The sequence below is a fragment of the Mobula birostris genome, chromosome 15, assembly GCF_030028105.1.
Source record: "Mobula birostris isolate sMobBir1 chromosome 15, sMobBir1.hap1, whole genome shotgun sequence".
NCBI lineage: Eukaryota > Metazoa > Chordata > Chondrichthyes > Myliobatiformes > Myliobatidae > Mobula > Mobula birostris.
The window spans coordinates 83,916,513-83,936,036 of NC_092384.1; the positions used below are offsets into that span (position 1 = coordinate 83,916,513).

The 19,524-nt window shown below is 43.3% G+C and overlaps 1 protein-coding gene across 3 annotated transcripts in view; it reads left to right on the plus strand.

The window, feature by feature from the left end:
- The window catches only part of LOC140210342 (uncharacterized), a 56,463-nt gene extending 44,946 nt beyond the window's left edge, over positions 1-11,517 (plus strand). For all 3 annotated transcript variants that reach the window (XM_072279217.1, XM_072279219.1, XM_072279218.1), the window contains 2 exons: positions 3,220-3,312; positions 10,571-11,517. In XM_072279217.1, the coding sequence (XP_072135318.1) occupies positions 3,220-3,312; positions 10,571-10,723 (246 nt within the window). In that variant the 3' untranslated portion in view covers positions 10,724-11,517. The remainder of the gene's footprint in view (positions 1-3,219; positions 3,313-10,570) is intronic.
- Positions 11,518-19,524: the final 8,007 nt, after the last annotated feature.

Here is a 19,524-nt window from a genome sequence, read left to right on the forward strand (position 1 = left end):
ACCTGGTTTTCCCAACCCACTTTCATGCTAAAATACCCAACAATTATCATGACATTGCCTTTCTGACACGCCTTTTCTTTGTAATTTGTAATCCACATCCTGGCTGCTGTTTGGAGGCCTGTGTACAACTGCCATTAGGGTCCTTTACCCTTGCCATTTCTTAACTCAACCCAGAGACTCTACACCTACCGATCCTATGTCATTCCTTTCTAATGATTTAATATTATTTCTTGTACACAGAGCCACACCACCCCATCTGCCTACTAACCTACCTTTCTGATACACCATATATCCCTGGACGTTCAGCTCCCAATGGCAAAGGTTCAAAGGTATAATTTAATGTCAGAGAAATGTATCCTGAAATGCTTTTTCTTCACAAACATCCACGAAAACAGAGGAGTGCCCGAAAGAATGAACAACAGTTAAATGTTAGAACCCCAAAGCCCTCCCCAGCATCCTGCACATTAGCAGCAGCGAGCAACAATCCCCCCTCCCCCCACCGGCAAAAAAGAAGCATCACCAAGCACTCAAGCGTGAGCAAAGCAACAGCAAAGACACAGACTTGCAGTTACCCCGAAGACTTCGCGCTTCACCCACCATTCGACATACACAGGTTGTCTCTCTCCCGAGTAAGGGAGAAGGAGCTGTCTCACCTTTCCATCCTTTAGCCAAGTTTCAGAGATGGTCACAACTTCATACTTGCCAATCTGTAGCTGAATTTCAAGATCGTTCATTTTATTTCTCATGCTGCCTTTATTCAAATATAACACTTTCAGTCCAGTATTTGTTGCTTTCTGTTTTAATTGCACCGCACCTCTATTGCCCTGTAGCTCATCCCACTGGCTGTGATTATGCCTCATCTCCTGCCTGTCCTATCTATCATCTCCGTCGCACGCTATCTTTTATTCATTTCTGTTTTCCTTCCTCAGCCCTATCACTCTGGTTCCCATCCCCTGCCAAATTAGTTTAAACCCTCCCTAACAGCTCTATTAAACCTGCCTGCTAGGATATTGGACCCCTTTGAGTTCAGGTGTAACCCGTCCTTTTTGTATAGGTCGTATCTCCCCCAGAAGAGGCCCCAATGATCCAGGAATCATTCCAAAGCATCCATTATCTCTACCATAACCCAGACACTGCTTCCACAGAATGACCATTAAGTTAGCAGTGAAACCTTTTCCAGGGTGTTACAGTAAGTTCACCGGAGTGATAGGGTTGAGGAATAAAACTGACGATCTTGAATTTCAGCTGCAGATTGGCAAATGTAACTTTGTGGCCATCTCTGAAACTTGGCTAAAGGATGGCTGCCATTGAGAGCTGAACGTTCAAGAATATACGGTGTATCGGAAAGATAGGTTAGTAGGCAGAGGGGGTAGTGTGGCTCTGTGTATAAGTAATAATATTGAATAATTAGAAAGAGATGACAGAGGATTGGAAAGTGTAGAGTCTCTATGGGTTGAGTTAAGAAATGGTTGATTACAAATTACAAAGAAAAGATGTGTCAGGAAGGCAATGTTATGATAATTGTGGGGGATTTTAACATGAAAGTGGATTGAGAAAACCAGATCAGTACTGGACCTCAAGAGAAAGAATTTGTAGAATGTCTAAGGGATGACTTTTTAGAACAGTTTGTTGTTGAGACCACTAGGGGATCAGCTGTGCTGGATTGGGTGCTGTACAATGATCTGGAGGTGATAAGAGAGCTTAAGGTTAAGGAACCCTTGGGGAACAATATCATAATATGATCGAGTTCACATTGAAATTTGAGAGGGAAAAAAATAAAATCCATTGTGTTGGTATTTTAGTGGAATAAAGGAAATTACAATGGTATAAGACCATAAGACAAAAGAGCAGAAGTTGCCCATTTGGTCCATCAAGTTGGCTCCACCATTTTGTCATGAGCTGATCCATTCTCCCATTTAGTCCCACTCCTCCGCCGTCTCACCATAACCTTTGATGCCCTGGCTACTCAGATACCTATCAATCTCTGCTTTAAATACACCCAATGACTTGGCCTCCACTGCCGCCCGTGGCAACAAATTCCATAGATTCACCACCCTCTGGCTAAAAAAATTTCTTCGCATCTGTGTTCTGAATGGGTGCCCTTCAATCCTTAAGTCATGCCCTCTCGTACTAGACTCCCCCACCATGGGAAACAATTTTGCCACATCCACAGTCTATGCCTTTCAACATTCAAAATGTTTCTATGAGGTCCCCCCTCATTCTTCTAAACTCCAAGGAATACAGTCCAAGAGCGGACAAATATTCCTCATATGTTAACCCGCTCATTCCCGGAATCATTCTAGTGAATCTTCTCTGAACCCTCTTCAACGTCAGCACATCCTTTCTTAAATAAGGAGCCCAAAACTGCCCACAGTACTCCAAGCGAGGTCTTACCAGCGCCTTATAGAGCCTCAATATCACATCCCTGCTCCTATACTCTATTCCTCTAGAAATGAATGCCAACATTGCATTCACTTCCTTCACTACCGACTCAACCTGGAGGTTAACCTTAAGGGTATCCTGCACGAGAACTCCCTAGTCCTGTTGCATCTCAGAACTCTGTCCTAAATCTACTTCCCAAGTCTTGAGGCTATGTCCCCTAGTTCTAGTTTCACCTACCAGTGGAAACAACTTCCCTGCCTCTATCCTATTTATCCTTTTCATAATTTTATATGTTTCTATAAAATCTCCTCTCAATCTTCTGAATTCCAGTGAGTACAGTCCTAGGCAACTCAATCTCTCCTCCTAGTCTAACCCCCTCATCTTTGGAATCAACCTGGTGAAGCTCATGTCCCCTCATGTTAGTCATTTCTGTCCTGGGATAAAGTCTCTGGCCGTCCATTTGATCTATGCCTCTTATCATCTTGTACATCTCTATCAAGTCACCTCTTATCCTCTTTCACTTGAAAGACAAAAGCCCAGCTCACTCAACCCATCCTCATAAGACATGCTCTCTGATCCAGGAAGTGTCCTGATAAACCTCCTCTGTATCCGCTCTAAAGCTTCGACATTCTTCCTATAATGAGGCGACCAGAACTGAACACAGTACTCCAGATGTGGTCTAACCAGGATTTTATTGATCTACATTACCTTGTGGCACAGCAACTTTGAGGAATATATGGTCTTGGACCCCAAGATCCCCCTGTTGCTCCTCACTGCTGTTATCAGATCAGGTATCTCTTTCGATCAGTGGCTCATCAGTTATATCCTTGTTCCCAGGACTCCACGGTGCGTTTATGGAACATCGAGAGTCTGGACCAGATTCCAGCCGTCAAGTCCCAACGGAAGCTGTATGGAGGAAAAGTTACACAGGTCTGGAGTTTAATATCTTCCTCTCCCACCCGGATCCTGTCCTTCAACTCTCTGGTACTGAGTTAACTGTGAAGTTCCACCTGCGGGGTGCATACAGTGAAAACTCTGAATTGGAAAGCTGACTTCCTGACAAAGACCAAGATTGCCACAGATGGCTATAGTGCCAAATCATTGAGTACATTTAATGTGAAGGTTGATAGGGTTCTGATTAGTCAGGGTGTCAAAGTTTGTAGGGAGAAGGCAGGAAAATGGGGTTAACAGGGAAAAGAGGGAACACGGTATTGGGGGTATGGTATTGATGTGGATAGAGAATTGGTTGGCAGACAGGAAGCAAAGAGTGGGAATAAACGGGACCTTTTCAGAATGGCAGGCAGTGACAAGTGGGGTACCGCAAGGCTCAGTGCTGGGACCCCAGTTGTTTACAATATATATTAATGACTTAGACCAGGGAATTAAATGCAGCATCTCCAAGTTTGCGGATGACACGAAGCTGGGCGGCAGTGTTAGCTGTGAGGAGGATGCTAAGAGGATGCAGGGTGACTTGGATAGGTTAGGTGAGTGGGCAAATTCATGGTAGATGCAATTTAATGTGGATAAATGTGAGGTCATCCACTTTGGTGGCAAGAACAGGAAAACAGATTATTATCTGAATGGTGGCCGATTAGGAAAAGGGGAGGTGCAACGAGACCTGGGTGTCATTGTACACCAGTCATTGAAAGTTGGCATGCAGGTGCAGCAGGCGGTGAAAAAGGCAAATGGTATGCTGGCATTCATAGCAAGAGGATTTGACTACAGGAGCAGGGAGGTACTACTGCAGTTGTACAAGGCCTTGGTGAGACCACACCTGGAGTATTGTGTGCAGTTTTGGTCCCCTAATCTGAGGAAAGACATTCTTGCAATAGAGGGAGTACAAAGAAGGTTCACTAGATTGATTCCTGGGATGGCAGGACTTTCATATGATGAAAAACTGGATCGACTAGGCTTATACTCGTTGGACTTTAGAAGATTGAGGGGGGATCTGATTGAAACGTATAAAATTCTAAAGGGATCGGACAGGCTAGATGCAGGAAGATTGATCCCGATGTTGGGGAAGTCCAGAACGAGGGGTCACAGTTTGAGGATAAAGGGGAAGCCTTTTAGGACCAAGATGAGGGAAAAGTTCTTCACACAGAGAGTGGTGAATCTGTGGAATTCTCTGCCACAGGAAACAGTTGAGGCCAGTTCATTGGCTATATTTAAGAGAGAGTTAGATATGGCCCTTGTGGCTAAAGGGATCGGGGGTATGGAGGGAAGGCAGGTACAGGGTTCTGAGTTGGAAGATCAGCCATGATCATACTGAATGGCAGTGCAGGCTCAAAGGGCCGAATGGCCTACTCCTGCACCTATTTTCTATGTTTCTATGTTTCTAAAATAAATCATACATGATGGAATACCAGAGCAGACATGATGGACTGAATGGCCTCATTCTGTTCCTGTATCTTCTAGTCTTATGGAGGTGGAATCTACTGGGACATGACAGTGAAGCATGGAGGGAGGTGGGGAAGGGAACCAGAGGGCAGAGAGGGTGGGAGAGGCAAAAGAGATGGGATGATGGTGGCCAGGTGGAACAGGATGGAAAGGAGGTAGGGGGAGGGTCAGAGGGGAACATTTGACCTGAAGTTAGGGAAATTGATATTCATGCTGAGATTGGAGAAGACAAGATGAAATATGAGCTGCTGTTCCTACAACAATGAAGTAGTGTGTGGAAGTGTGCAAGTCTGAAATGTGTCCACAAAATGCTGGACAGAGTAAGATCTGATGACCCTAACCCTAACATCAGTAGCCTTTCAACAGAGCTGGAAAATTAAAGGTTAAATATAATATGAATGTACAGAAAAAGCAGCCACCTTGTTATTTTGCGTTCTTTTTGCACTATTGATGTGTACCATTGTGTGAGTGTACGGTGGATGTGTACCGTCAGAATCAGAATCGGGTTTACTATCACTGGCATGTGTCGTGAAATTTGTTAACTTAGCAGCAGCAGTTCAATGCAATACGTAATGTAGAAGAAGAAAAAATAATTAAATAAGTAAATTACAGTATATGTATATTAAAAAGATTAAAAATCATGCAAAAACAGAAATAATATATATAAAATATATTATTGTGGGTGATAACATCTCCTCCTCCCTGACGATCAGCACTGGTACACCTCAGGGGTGTGTGCTTAACCCACTGCTCTACTCTCTCTATACCTATGACTGTGTGGCTAGGCATAGCTCAAATGCCATCTATAAATTTGCTGATGATACAACCATTGTTGGTAGAATCTCAGATGGTGACGAGAGGGTGTACAGGAGTGAGATATGTCAACTAGTGGAATGGTGCCACAGCAACAACCTGGCACTCAATGTCAGTAAGACGAAAGAGCTGATTGTGGACTTCAGGAAGGGTAAGACGAAGGAACACATACCAATCCACATAGAGGGATCAGAAGTGGAGAGAGTGAGCAGCTTCAAGTTTCTGGGTGTCAAGATCTCTGAGGATCTAACCTGGTCCCAGTGTATCGATGTAGTTATAAAGAAGGCAAGACAGTGACGAAAACAACAGGAATTCTGCAGATGTTGGAAATTCAAGCAACACACATAAAAGTTGCTGGTGAACGCAGCAGGCCAGGCAGCATCTCTAGGAAGAGGTGCAGTCGACGTTTCAGGCCGAGACCCTTCGTCAGGACTAACTGAAGGAAGAGTGAGTAAGGGATTTGAAAGTTGGAGGGGGAGGGAGAGATCCAAAATGATAGGAGAAGACAGGAGGGGGAGGGATGGAGCCAAAAGCTGGACAGGTGATAGGCAAAAGGGATACGAGAGGATCATGGGACAGGAGGTCCGGGAAGAAAGACAAGGTGGGGGGGGACCCAGAGGATGGGCAAGGGGTATAGTCAGAGGGACAGAGGGAGAAAAAGGAGAGTGAGAGAAAGAATGTGTGCATAAAAATAAGTAACAGATGGGGTACGAGGGGGAGGTGGGGCATTAGCGGAAGTTAGAGAAGTCAATGTTCATGCCATCAGGTTGGAGGCTACCCAGACGGAATATAAGGTGTTGTTCCTCCAACCTGAGTGTGGCTTCATCTTTACAGTAGAGGAGGCCGTGTATAGACATGTCAGAATGGGAATGGGATGTGGGATTAAAATGTGTGGCCACTGGGAGATCCTGCTTTCTCTGGTGGACAGAGCGTAGATGTTCAGCAAAGTGGTCTCCCAGTCTGCATCGGGTCTCGCCAATATATAAAAGGCCACATCGGGAGCACCAGACGCAGTATATCACCCCAGCCGACTCACAGATGAAGTGTTGCCTCACCTGGAAGGACTGTTTGGGGCCCTGAATGGTGGTAAGGGAGGAAGTGTAAGGGCATGTGTAGCACTTGTTCCGCTTACACGGATAAGTGCCAGGAGGGAGATCAGTGGGGAGGGATGGGGTTGACGAATGGACAAGGGAGTTGCGTAGGGAGCGATCCCTGCGGAATGCAGAGAGAGTGGGGGAGGGAAAGATGTGCTTAGTGGTGGGATCCCGTTGGAGGTGGCAGTGACGATACTTCATTAGGAATTTGAAGAGATTTGGTATGTCAACAAAAACACCCAAAAACTTCTATAGTTGCACCATGGAGAGCATTCTGACAGGCTGCATCACTGTCTGGTATGGAGGGGCTACTGCACAGGACTGAAAGAAGCCACAGAGGGTTGTAAATCTAGTCAGCTCCATCTTGGGTACTAGCCTGCAAAGTACCCAGGACATCTTCAAGGAGCGGTGTCTCAGAAAGGCAGTGTCCATTATTAAGGACCTCCAGCACCCAGGGCATGCCCTTTTCTCACTGTTACCATTAGGTAGGAGATACAGAAGCCTGAAGGCACACACTCAGTGATTCAGGAACAGCTTCTTCCCCCCTGCTATCCAATTCCTGAATGGACATTGAAGCTTTGGACACTACCTCACTTTTTCAATATATATTGTTTCTGTTTTATACGATATTTAATCTATTCAATATATAGGTACATTGTAATTGATTGATTTATTTATTTATTTATTATTTTCCTCTTCTATATTATGTACTACATTGAACTGGTGCTGCTAAATTAACAAATTTCACGTCACATGCCGGTGATAATAAACCTGATTCCGATTCTTCTGACTTTTTGACTTCCCTTGTCAGCCACGGTTGTACTATTTTGCCATTTGAGTATTTCTTTGTTTTTGGAATACACATGTCCTGCACCTTCCTTATTTTTCCCAGGAACACATACCATTGCTGCTCTGCTGTCATCCCTGCCAGCAGCTCCTTCCAGTTTACTTTGGCCAACTCCTGTCTTATACCACTGTACTTTCCATTACTCCACTGAAATACTGCTACATCAGACTTTACTTTCTCCCTATCAAATTTCAAGTTAAACTCAATCATATCGTGATCGCTGGTTCCTAAGGGTTCTTTTCCTTAAGCTCCCTCATTACCTCCAGTTCATTACATAAGACCCAATCCAGTATAGCTGATCCCCTAGTAGGCTCAACAACAATCTGCTCTAAAAAGCTATCTCTTAGGCATGCAACAAACTCACTCTCTTGAGATCCATTACAAACTTGATTTTCCCATTTGACCTGCATGTTAAAATCTCCCATGACTACCATAACATTGTCCTTTTGACACACTTCTATTTCCTGTTTTAATCTGTGGTCCACATCCCAGCTACTGTTGTGAGGCCTGTATAGAACTGCCACCAACATCCTTTTACCCTTGCAGTTTCTTAATTCAACCCACAAGCATTCAACATCTTCTGATCCTATGTCACATCTTTCAACTGATTTGATGCCATTCTTTACCAGCAGAGCCACGCCACCCCCTCTGCTGACCTTCCTATCCCCCCAATACAATGTGTGAACTTGGACATTCAGCTCTCAACTACAACCATCCTTCAGCCACGATTCAGTTTCAGCCACAATATTTTATCTGACAATCTGTAATAGTGCCACAAGATTATCCACCTTATTTATTATACTCTGTGCATTTGTGTGAGTGTGTATACCAGGGGTTGGCTACCTTTTTTGCCTCTGTGGGCAGGATTGCATATTAATGAGCAGACAGTGGGCCAGATAAATGCCATAAAAAACTTGAAATATGGGAGTATCCATTTAAATACATCTAGTTATGTTTTGCCTCAAATTAATGAATAACGCATGCTAGAAAATCATTTGTGCTAAACCAAGGATGCTAATTAGTGATCAAAGAACTTAGTTTAGTTGCAATTTATTTCAATCAAGGCATCTTTTGAATCTATTAAAAGGACACAAAGAATCTTTAAACATAAAACATGTGAACATGATGCATTGATGGTGGTAAATGAAGTATAATAAAAAAGAAAATTTTAATGCAAACAGTCGATAAATCAATGTAAAACTTGATACTGTTTGTTGCTTGAAAGCTTCTCAATATTGGGTGTCAGACTTGTTGATGCCAAGAGCAAGACATTATCCAGATGGGCATCAGTCAATCTTGTTCTCAAATGGTTCTTGGTGTGCTTCATTTTTGAAAATAATTGCTCACACGGATAAGTGCTGCCAAACAATGATGCCATCTTTTTTTCATTGTCCACTAAGTTAGGATACTTCCCACTTGGATGAATATATTTTCTGTAGAAGTCAAGCACTGACACATCTTCAGAATGAAATTTCAACCTCAATATGTCGTCACACTGCATCTCAATCAATTCCATTTGAAAAATTACTGATGCAGTGTCCACTTCCACATCAAATGGAGTAGCAAACAGCTTGAACTCATTTGCATGCAAGCAAAAATCAGCAAAACAAGATGAAAACTCTTTTCTCAATTCTTGGACATTTGTCTCATTTTCTAGGCAAATGAGACAAACGGGTTTCCCAGCTTGCTCGATGAAGAAGTGATCCAGTGTCCAAGTGTCTTGGAAATTTCAGCGCTCAGTGTCTACCTTCCTGCGTTTTGCATTCACTGCCATTGCAATTGTTTTCTTCAGTTTTATTTCCAAACGAGTTATTCAACAAGTATCGTAGCACATGTAAATATCTGGATATTTAGCGTGGGTTTCTTGTTAAAACACAGTGACGCTGTTTCTGTTTACAAATTTAAATGATCCCATCTGAAAACCTGCACGTGCACGGAGAGTATCTAAAACACAGTAATAAGGTAGTCTGCCTTCCCGTCATTGGTGTATACCAGTGTTTGGTTTGGAACAAAACAGAACCTGGGGCCAGTGTAACAAGATGCCATGCATGTGTCCGCTGAGAAAACTAAAGAAATTTAGCCCGTCCCCTAAAACCCGCACTAATTTTATAGATGCACCGTAGAAAGCATTCTTCTAGGATAATCAAGGACACGACCCACCCAGCCAACACACTTTTCGTCCCTCTTCCCTCCGGGAGAAGGCTCAGGAGCTTGAAGACTCGTACGGCCAGATTTGGGAACAGCTTTTTTCCAACTGTGATGAGACTGCTGAACGGATCCTGACCCGGATCTGGGCCGTACCCTCCAAATATCCGGACCTGCCTCTCGGTTTGCACGACCTTACTTTCCATTTTTCTATTTTCTATTTATGATTTATAATTTAAATTTTTAATATTTACTAATTTTTACTATTTTAAATATTTTTAATATTTAATATTTGTACTCCAGGGAGCGGGAAGTGCAGAATCAAATATCGCTGTGATGATTGTATGTTCTAGTATCAATTGTTTGGCGACAATAAAGTATAAAGTATGTCTATCAGTGTGGTCGCGTGAAATACTCAGAATAAGGAAAAATCGCTCATGGGCTGGGTAAGCATAATATCCCAATATTTGCTCGCGGGCCGGTCAAAATACTTTCACGGGCTGGATTTGGCCTGGGGGCTGTAGGTTGCCTACCCCTGGTGTATACTGTTGATGCATACCATGTAATGTTCATGTGTACCATTGTGTGAGTGTGTACTGTTGTGCAAGTGTGTGTGACTGTGTACTGTTGTATGTGTACAGTTGATGTGTACCATTGTGTGTGAGTGTGTACTGTTGTTGTGTACTGTTGTGCGAGTGTGTGTGACTGTGTACTGTTGTGTGTACAGTTGATGTGTACCATTGTGTGTGAGTGTGCACTGTTGTGCGAGTGTGTGTGACTGTGTACTGTTGTACGTGTACAGTTGATGTGTACCATTGTGTGTGGGTGTGTACTGGTGTTAAGTGTGTGCACACTGTGCCTCCTGCCACTGACCTCTCTTCTCCCTCCATAGTGCACCGTGTGTGGGAAGCCAGTCTCCTTGTGCCTGCAGGACGTGGTCTCACCGACCCGCTGCATGTTCTGTCAGCTGCCCGGGACATCTGCACCCCCCACCAACACCTGCGTGACCTTTGACCCTGACCTCAGCCCTGACCATGTTCTGTAACCTTGGTTGCAGACCCAAGACTGATGCCTGCACAACAGAAGGGATTGTAGGAGCCTTAATGCACCATTGTTAGTCATGAGTGAAGTAGCCAGAGGTCTGATGCTGTGCTGAATTAATTAAATAACTACTTAAATGCTTTAATAAACTAACCACTTGTATGTACAAGGTCCATATTCTATTTTCTGCACCACAATGTGTGGAAAGGCGGCCAGGGGAAATAGTAGCGGTGGGTACATTTATGACCATTAAAAACCAGTTGGACAGGTAAGAAGATGAAAAGGATTAGAGAGAACTGGGCCAGCCAAACACAGGAAAATGGGACTTGCTCAGATAGGCACCTTGGCTGACACGATAAGGCTGTATAATACTCACTCTAAGAGCTTTGTCTTTCTTCTTAGCAGGGTCTGGGGATTAAAGAGAGTTGGGCCAGGGCAGTGGGATGTGGGAAATCGGGATGTCTTCAATGTTCCCATGACCATTATGGAAATCATATGTAGGCCTCCAAATAGTAACCAAGATGTGGGGGTTGAGATTGCAAAGGGAGCTGGAAAATGCATGTAATAGGGGTAATGACACAATTCTAAAAAGGGGACTGGGAAAATCAGGTTGGTGTCAGAGTGCAAGGGAGGGATTTTGTTGAATGTCTATGAGATGGCTTTTAAAGCAGCTTGTGCTTGAGCCTACTTGGGAAAAGGCTATTGGGTGTCCGAATCAGAATCAGGTTTATTATCACTGGCATGTGACCTGACATTTGTTAACTTAGCAGCAGCAGTTCAATGCAATACATAATCTAGCAGAGAAAAAAATAATAATAAATAAAATAATAATAAATAAACAAGTAAATCAATTACGTATATTGAATAGATTTTTTTTTAAAACGTGCAAAAACAGAAATACTGTATATTTTTTTTAAAAATGTGAGGTCGTGTCCAAAGCTTCAATGTCCATTTAGGAATCGGATGGCAGAGGGGAAAAAGCTGTTCCTGAATCGCTGAGTGTGTGCCTTCAGGCTTCTGTACCTCCTACCTGATAGTAACAGTGAGAAAAGGGCATGCCCTGGGTGCTGGAGGTCCTTAATAATGGACACTATCCAGATCGTATTAGTCAGCTTAATATAAAGGAACCCTTACAAAGCAGTGATTATAATATGATTGAATTCATACTGCAGTTTGAGAGGGAGAAGCACAAGTCACATGTATCCATATCACAATGGAATAAAGGGAATTCCAGAGGCATGAGAGAGGAGCTGGCCCAGGTGGATTGGAGGAGGATGCTGGTGGGGATGACAGCAGAGCAGACATGGCTGAAGTTTCACAAGGCGCAGGATAGGTATGTCCCACAGAGAAGGAGGTTCTCAAATGGCAGGGGTAGGCAACCATGGCTGACGAAGGAAGTTAAGGACTGCATAAAGGCCAAGGTAGCAAAAGTGAGTGGGGCGTTGGATGATTGGGAGGCTTTTAAATTCCAACAAAAGGCAACTAAAAAGCTATAAGGAGGGAAAAAATTAAATATGAGGGCAAACTAGCCAATTATATAAAGCTGGATACCAAAAATTTTTTCAGTTATATAAAGAGTAAAAGGGAGGTGTGAGTTGATATTGAACCACTGGAAAATGATATTGGTGAGATAGTAATGGGGGACAAAGAACTGGCAGATGAACTTAATGAGTACTTTGCTTCAGTCTTCATTATGGAAGACACTAGCAGTGTGCCAGAGGTCCGTGAGTGTCAGGGAGAAGGAGTGCCGTTGCTATTACAAAGGAAAAAGTGCAAGGCAAACTCAAAGGTCTTAAGGTGAATGTTGAAAGATCTAGATAAGGAGTATGTGGATGGGATGTTTCTTATGATGGGGATATCCAGAACTAGAAGGCACAGCCTCAAAATCGAGGGGCGACCTATTAGAATGGAGGTAGAGAGGAATTTTTTTTAGCCAGACAGTAGTGAACCTGTGGAATGCTCTGCCGCAGACTGTGGTGGAGGCCGAGTCCATGGGTACATTTAAGGCAGAAGTTTGACAGTTTCCTGATCAGTCAGAGTATGAAAGGATATGACAATAAGGCAGGTGTATGGGGTTTAGTGGGATCTAGAATCAGCCATGATAGTATCAAGGAGCAGACTTGATGGGCTGAATAGCCTAATTCTGCTCCTATGTCTTATGGTCTCATCTGTAGGTGCTGTCTGTTGTGTCCAGTGCCTTCAATGTAGCCTCCTCTACACTGATGAGATCAGCAATTGAGGGACCGCTTTGTCGAGCACCTGTGTTCCATCCGCCAGAAAGGAAATTTCCTCGTTACCAACCATTTTAATTCCTATCCCCATTCCTTTTCTGACATGTCAATCCATGGCCTCCTCTTTTGCCATGATGAGGCCACTCTCAGGGTGGAGCGGCAACACCTGATATTCCACTTAGGTGGCCTCCAACCTCGAAGGATAGATAAAGGGGATGCAGTGGATGTTGTACATTTGGACTTTCAGAAGGCCTTTGTCAAGGTGCCACACATGAGGCTGCTTACCAGGTTAAGAGCCCTTGGTATTACAGAAAAATTACTAACATGGTTAGAGCATTTGCTGATTGGTAGGAGATAGCAAGTGGGAATAAAAGGATCCTTTTCTGTTTGCCTGCCCATGACTACTAGTGTTCAGCAGGGGTCGGGTCTTCGGGTATATTTAAGGCAGAGATTGATAGGGTCTTGATTGGACTTGGCATCAAAGGTTACGGAGAGAAGGCCTGGAACTGGGCTTGAGGAGGAGGAGAAAAAGGATCAGCCATACTTGAATGGCGGAGCAGACTCGATGGCCAGATGGCCTAATTCTGCTCCGATGTCTTATGGTCTTATGATGGTGGAAACATCGATTTCTCCTTCCAGTAATTTTTTCCCTCTGTTTCTCTTCCGTACTCTGGCCTCTTATCTCTTCTCCTCACCTGCCTATCAACTTCCCCAAGGTCTCTTTCTCCCATGGTCCACTCTCCTTTCCTATCAAATTTCTCTTCTCTGGACTTTTACCTTTTCACATTGCGTTATCATGTGTGTACATCATAAAGAACTGCAGTTCCCAGTGTCAATGTGGGCAGTTCACTCGGAACTAGAAGGAGTTTGCTGAACACATGACACACACTGTTGGCGGGCTTGAAGTTCCAAGTAAAATCTAATTGAGCTTAAGTGATGACTGTCTCCTGTTAATAAAATAGTTCTAGCATTTTTACATATACACATTTGTCTATGTTAAAGAACAAACATACAGGTAATGTGCTGTCAGAAGTCGGCGTGAGGTTTAAATATGAAGCATAACTGAATACCGTAAGTGACTAAGAAAGAGACACTAGGTTCTGATGGAAAGGAATTGCCGGCAAGAAAGTACATTGTCTCAGAGTTCACCAAGGAACTGAGGTGAGAGCCTAAAAATCCTCAGTGGATAGCCTAAGTCCTCCTGCAGCTCTGCTGTTTACCAGCAACCTAGCTGATTGCTTCAAACAGCGATTCACTATATATGTGGCAGTGAGTAGAGCCTTAAGATATAGCAGCAGAATTAGACCCTTTGGCCCATTGAGTTTGCTCTGCCATTTCACCTTGACTAATCCAATTTTCTTTTCAACCCAATCTCCTACCTTCCCCCCCATATCCCTTCAGACCGTGACCAATCAAGAATTTTCGACCTCTGCCTTAAATATACATAAAGACTTAACTTAGCCTCCACAACTGCCTTTGGCAAAGAATTTCACAGATTCACCACTCTGGTTAAAGAAATTCCTCCTCATCTTCGTTCTAACAGGGCACCCCTCTATTCTGAGTCTGTGTCTTCTGGTCTTAGACTCGCCAACTATAAATGTGAGGTGCTACATTTTGGTAGGACTAATCAAAATAGGACATACATGGTGAATGGCAGGGCATTGAAGAATGCACTAGAACAGGGGATCTAGGAATAATGGTGCATAGTTCCCTGAAGGTGGAATCTCATGTGGATAGGGTGGTGAAGAAAGCTTTTGGTATGCTGACCTTTATAAATCAGAGCATTGAATAAGGAGTTGGGATGTATTGTTGAAATTATACAAGGCATTGGTGAGGCCAAATTTGGAGTATTGTGTACAGTTCTGGTCACCAAATTATAGAAAAGATGTCAATAAAATTAGAGAGAGTACAGAGAAGATTTACTAGAATCTTACCTGGGTTTCATCACCTAAGTTACAGAGAAAGGTTGAACAAGTTGGGTCTTTATTCTTTGGAATGTAGAAGGTTGAGGGGGGACTTCATAGAGATATTTAAAATTATGAGGTGATAGATAGAGTTGACGTGGATAGGCTTTTTCCATGGGGGGGAAGATTCAGACAAGAGGACATGAGTTGAGAGTTAAAGGGCAAAAGTTTAGGGGTAACATGAGGGGGAACTTCTTTACTCAGAGAGTGGTAGCTGTGTGGAACGAGCTTCCAGCAGAAGTGGTTGAGGCAGGTTCGATATTGTTGTTTAAAGTTAAATTGGACAGCTATATGGACAGGAAAGGAATGGAGGGTTATGGGCTGAGTGTAGGTCGGTGGGACTAGGTGAGAGTAAGAGTTCGGCACGGACTCGAAGGGCCAAGATGGCCTGTTTCCATGCTGTTATTGTATATGGTTATAGGAAACAATCTCTCCACATCCACTCTATCAAGGATCCACTCTACCATTCAATGGGTTTCAATGAGGTCACCCCTCATTCTTCTGAATTCTAATGAACACAGGCCCAGAACCATCAAACGCTCTTCATATGATAAGCCATTCAACCCTGGAATAATTTTTGTGAACCTCCCTCGAAGTCTCTCCTTTGAACCCTCGCTGGAGGCATGGATGAAAAATTGAAAGCGTCTATCATTCTACATATAATTAGTGAATATGCCTTGAACATTTGGAATAGCTTTCAAATTGATGAGACAGACTCTAAATTGAACACTCTGAAAAGAATATTTGAGGAGTATTTTGTCCCAAATAAAAATATCATTTTTGAAAGAATTAAGTCCCCCCCCCCCCCGTGACCAGAAACAAGCTATTAGCTTTTACCACTACTTAGCTGAGCTTCACATACTAAGTCCTGAGCTTGGAGCTTTGAGAGATTCTCTAGTCAGAGACAAAGTAGCTTATAGAATTCCAGATAATGAGTTCAGAGAAAGCTTGATCCGAGAAAAAGATTTGACGCTAGAAAAGGCTGTGGATATGTGTAGGGCAGCAGAGACCACACAAAAACAAGTTAAGGAGGTGCACAGGGCAGAAACAACAGTGAAAACAGAGGAGCAGAGCACAAGGTGTCTCACAAAGCAACTGCAAACCAGAGGAAGGCTCAGACAGCAAATGCAGTAAATGTGGAGGTTGGCATATCCCAAAGATGTGTCCTGCTAATGGAGAGTCCTGTAATAATTGTGGGAAGAAGAATCAAGTGCTGCAAAGCTGGGGCTACCAAGAGAAAGGTGAGAAATTTGAGGAAGTTTTGCAGATTCTCTGCAGAGCGCTGGTGCTGGTTAGACAGAATGGACTGTTCAGTGACTATCAATGCAACAGTAATTCCACTGAAGCTTGACAGCAGGGCCCGAGTGAATCTGTTGTCTATGGATGATAGAAGACTCTCCAAGTTCAATGAAGTTAAAAGTGACTGGCTACACTGGAGAGAATATACTAGTAAAACGGGGCTGTACAGTGATCTTCAAGCACAAGGGGAAGCACCTAAAGGCACAGCTCCTGATCGTAGAAAAGAGAGTACAGTTAATATCGGGTCTGAGTGCATGTGAAAAGCTCAACCTAGTTTTTGTAGTGGCTTTAAAGACCAAAAATGAACAGGCAACATGCATGGAAGAGTATGCAGATCCCTTTGAGGGGTTCAGGTGCTTACCCGATGTAACTTAAGAAACTCCTAACAGCATCCATGAGAGCTCCAAAGAGATTATGCAAGAAAAGCACAAGAACTTCACCTTCCATAGACATCCAAAGCAGCTACACTAGCATGACCGTCAAGATGCCAGTGCTGAACAATGATCATGATGAAGAAGTTGCCAGTCTTGCTTCCACATTCTGCAGCTGTGGTTCAAGATCTGTCTCTCAATTACTTTCAGTTAAAGATTGGAAATCAAAAATATCTCCACAATCCTTGTTGAAGTTGAAGAAGAAAAATAAGAAGGAAGATGGGAAACCACGCAAGCCCTATGGTCAGAACAACAGCAACGGGTCAGTACAAACCGACAGGAGGAGTTGCTATCTATGATATGCAGCCAACAGAAGCAGCTCTGTGGATTGAGACAGAATCATTTGGAACTTGTGCAAAGACTTACTGATCATAGGGATGTAATCCAGGGCTCCATTATAAGGCATGTGGAATGAATAACGGCCACACAGCAAGAACAAGAACAGATAATGAACACAGCAAATGAAAGCTATCCATCTATGAAACCAAATAGCAGACCAAAAGAATCATTAAACCACCACAGAGGTGGATTGAAAGTAGCTGAGTGAATAAGGGACTGTATTTGTGCATTACAATTGAAGTTAATGTAAATATCTTTGTGGGAAAACATTATTATTTCTTGCAGGTTTATGAGGACATGGTATTGTGTTTTTTTTTCTTTAAAGTGGGATGATGTGGTATTATGTGTGTGCATAATAAAGAACAGCAGTTTCCAATGTGCAATGTGGGTGGTTCACCCGAAATGGGAAGGACATTGGTGAACAGATGACACACACTATGGGTGGGCTGAAAGTCCTGAGTAAAATGTGGTTAAGCTGAAGCCATGATTCTCTCCTGTTAATAAAATAGTTCTAGTGTTTTTACCTACACAAGTTTGTCTTTGCTTTGGACAAACATAACGATCACCTCCCTGCTTCTTACATTATTCCCCCTCCCCCACCCACTTGCCTTCACCTATTTCCTTCTATCTTGTCCTCCTCCTCCTCTCCCCACCTTCCTATGCTGGCTTTGTCCTCCAACCTTTCCAGTCCTGAGGTAGGGTCTTAGCTCGAAACCTCAACTGTTTGTCCATTTCCATAGATACTGCTTGACATACTGAGTCTATCCAGCATTTTGCTTGTGCTGTTCTGGATTTCCAGTATCTGCAGAATCTCTTGTGTTTAAAACTTAAGGAGCTGTAATTACTGTTCTCCCACTGAAAGGCTGGTCAGTTGGCCAGGCTCATTACCCATCACCAGGTCCAGTATGGCCCCTCCTCTTGTTGGAATATCCACATTTTGATTTATGAAACCCTCCAGGATTCACTAAAGAGGTTGCAGATTATATCAGAGAAGTTCTAGTCACCCTGTTTATTTTCAGGAGCTTTCTAATAAATTTATGAGCATTTGGAGAAACATAATCTGATTAGTGATAGTTAGCGTAGATTTGTGCAGGGCAGGACATGCCTCACGAACCTGACCTAATTCTTTGACAATGTGACAAAAATATATCAATGAAAGCAGAACGGTGGATGTGGTGTACATGGATTTTAGGGAGGCCTTTGATTAGGCTCTTTCAAAATGTTAGCAAGTATGGGATCCAGGTAAACTTGGCTGTGTGGAGACAGAAATAGCTTGCCCACAGAAGACAGAGGGTGTTTGTAGATGGAGTATATTTTGCCTGGTGGTCAGTAACTAATCCCATCATAGGGATCTATGATGGGATTCCTGCTCTTTCTGATCTTTATAAATGATCAGAAGGGTCAGTTAGTAAGTTTTTGGATGATACAAAGTTGGTGAATAGTGTGGAGGGTTCTTGTAGGTTGCAATAGGGCATTGACAGGGTGCAGAGCTGAGCCAAGAAGTGGTAGATGGATTTGAACCTGGAAAAGTGGGAAGTGATTCACTTTGGAAAGTCAAATTTGATGGCAGAGACCAGGATTAATGGCAGGATTCATAGCAATGTGGAGCAACAGAGGGATCTTGGGGTCCATACCCAAAGGTCTCTCAAAGATGCCATGCAAGTTGATAATGTGGTTAAGAAGGCCTGTGGTGCACTGGTCTTCATTAATCGGGATTAAGTTCAAGAACCACAAGATAATGTTGCAGTTCTATAAAGCGCTGCTTAGATCGCGCTTGGAATATTGTGTTCAGTTCTGGTCACCTCATTATAGGAATGATGTGGTAGCTTTAGAGAGGTAAGGTTAAACTCACCTCAACATGTCTTTTACAGTTAGGGTTGCCAACTTCCTCACTCCCAAATAAGGGACAAAAGTAGCAGTCAAATCCCAGGACACTTTACCCCAGGAAAGACTACCATAACCATGAAGCCTCGCGCGGGCACCTGTGTGCGCATGCGCGTACGTGCTGATTTTTCTCCCACAAATCGGCTTTGCCTTCATCTTCCCGACTAAACTGTACAAACATTATTTCTACTTTATATAAGCTGTGTATTTATCATATCATTCCTGCTTTTACTATAGGTTAGCGTTATTTATTTATTTTCCGTTTTATGTGTTATTTGGTATGATTTGGTATGGTATTTTTCGGGTCTGGGAACACTCAAAAATTTTTCCCATATAAACTACTGGTAATTGCTTCTTCGCTTTACGCCATTTCAGCATGAAAGGTTTCATAGGAACGCTCTACCTTAGCGGAGGAACTATGGGACAAGGGCGGTCCCGTATAGGATAAACCAATTTAGCCCAATATACAGGATGTCCCGGCAAATACGGGACAGTTGGCAACTCTATGTTCAAGTTCAACAGTGTGTGACAGGGAATGAGGAAAGGTGCAGCTGAATCATATAGTTTCCTCGCGGCCCGGTAGCACATGCTTTGCAGCCCGGTACCAGTCCGCGGCCCGGTGGTTGGGGACCACTGCATTAGGGACATTTAAGTAAC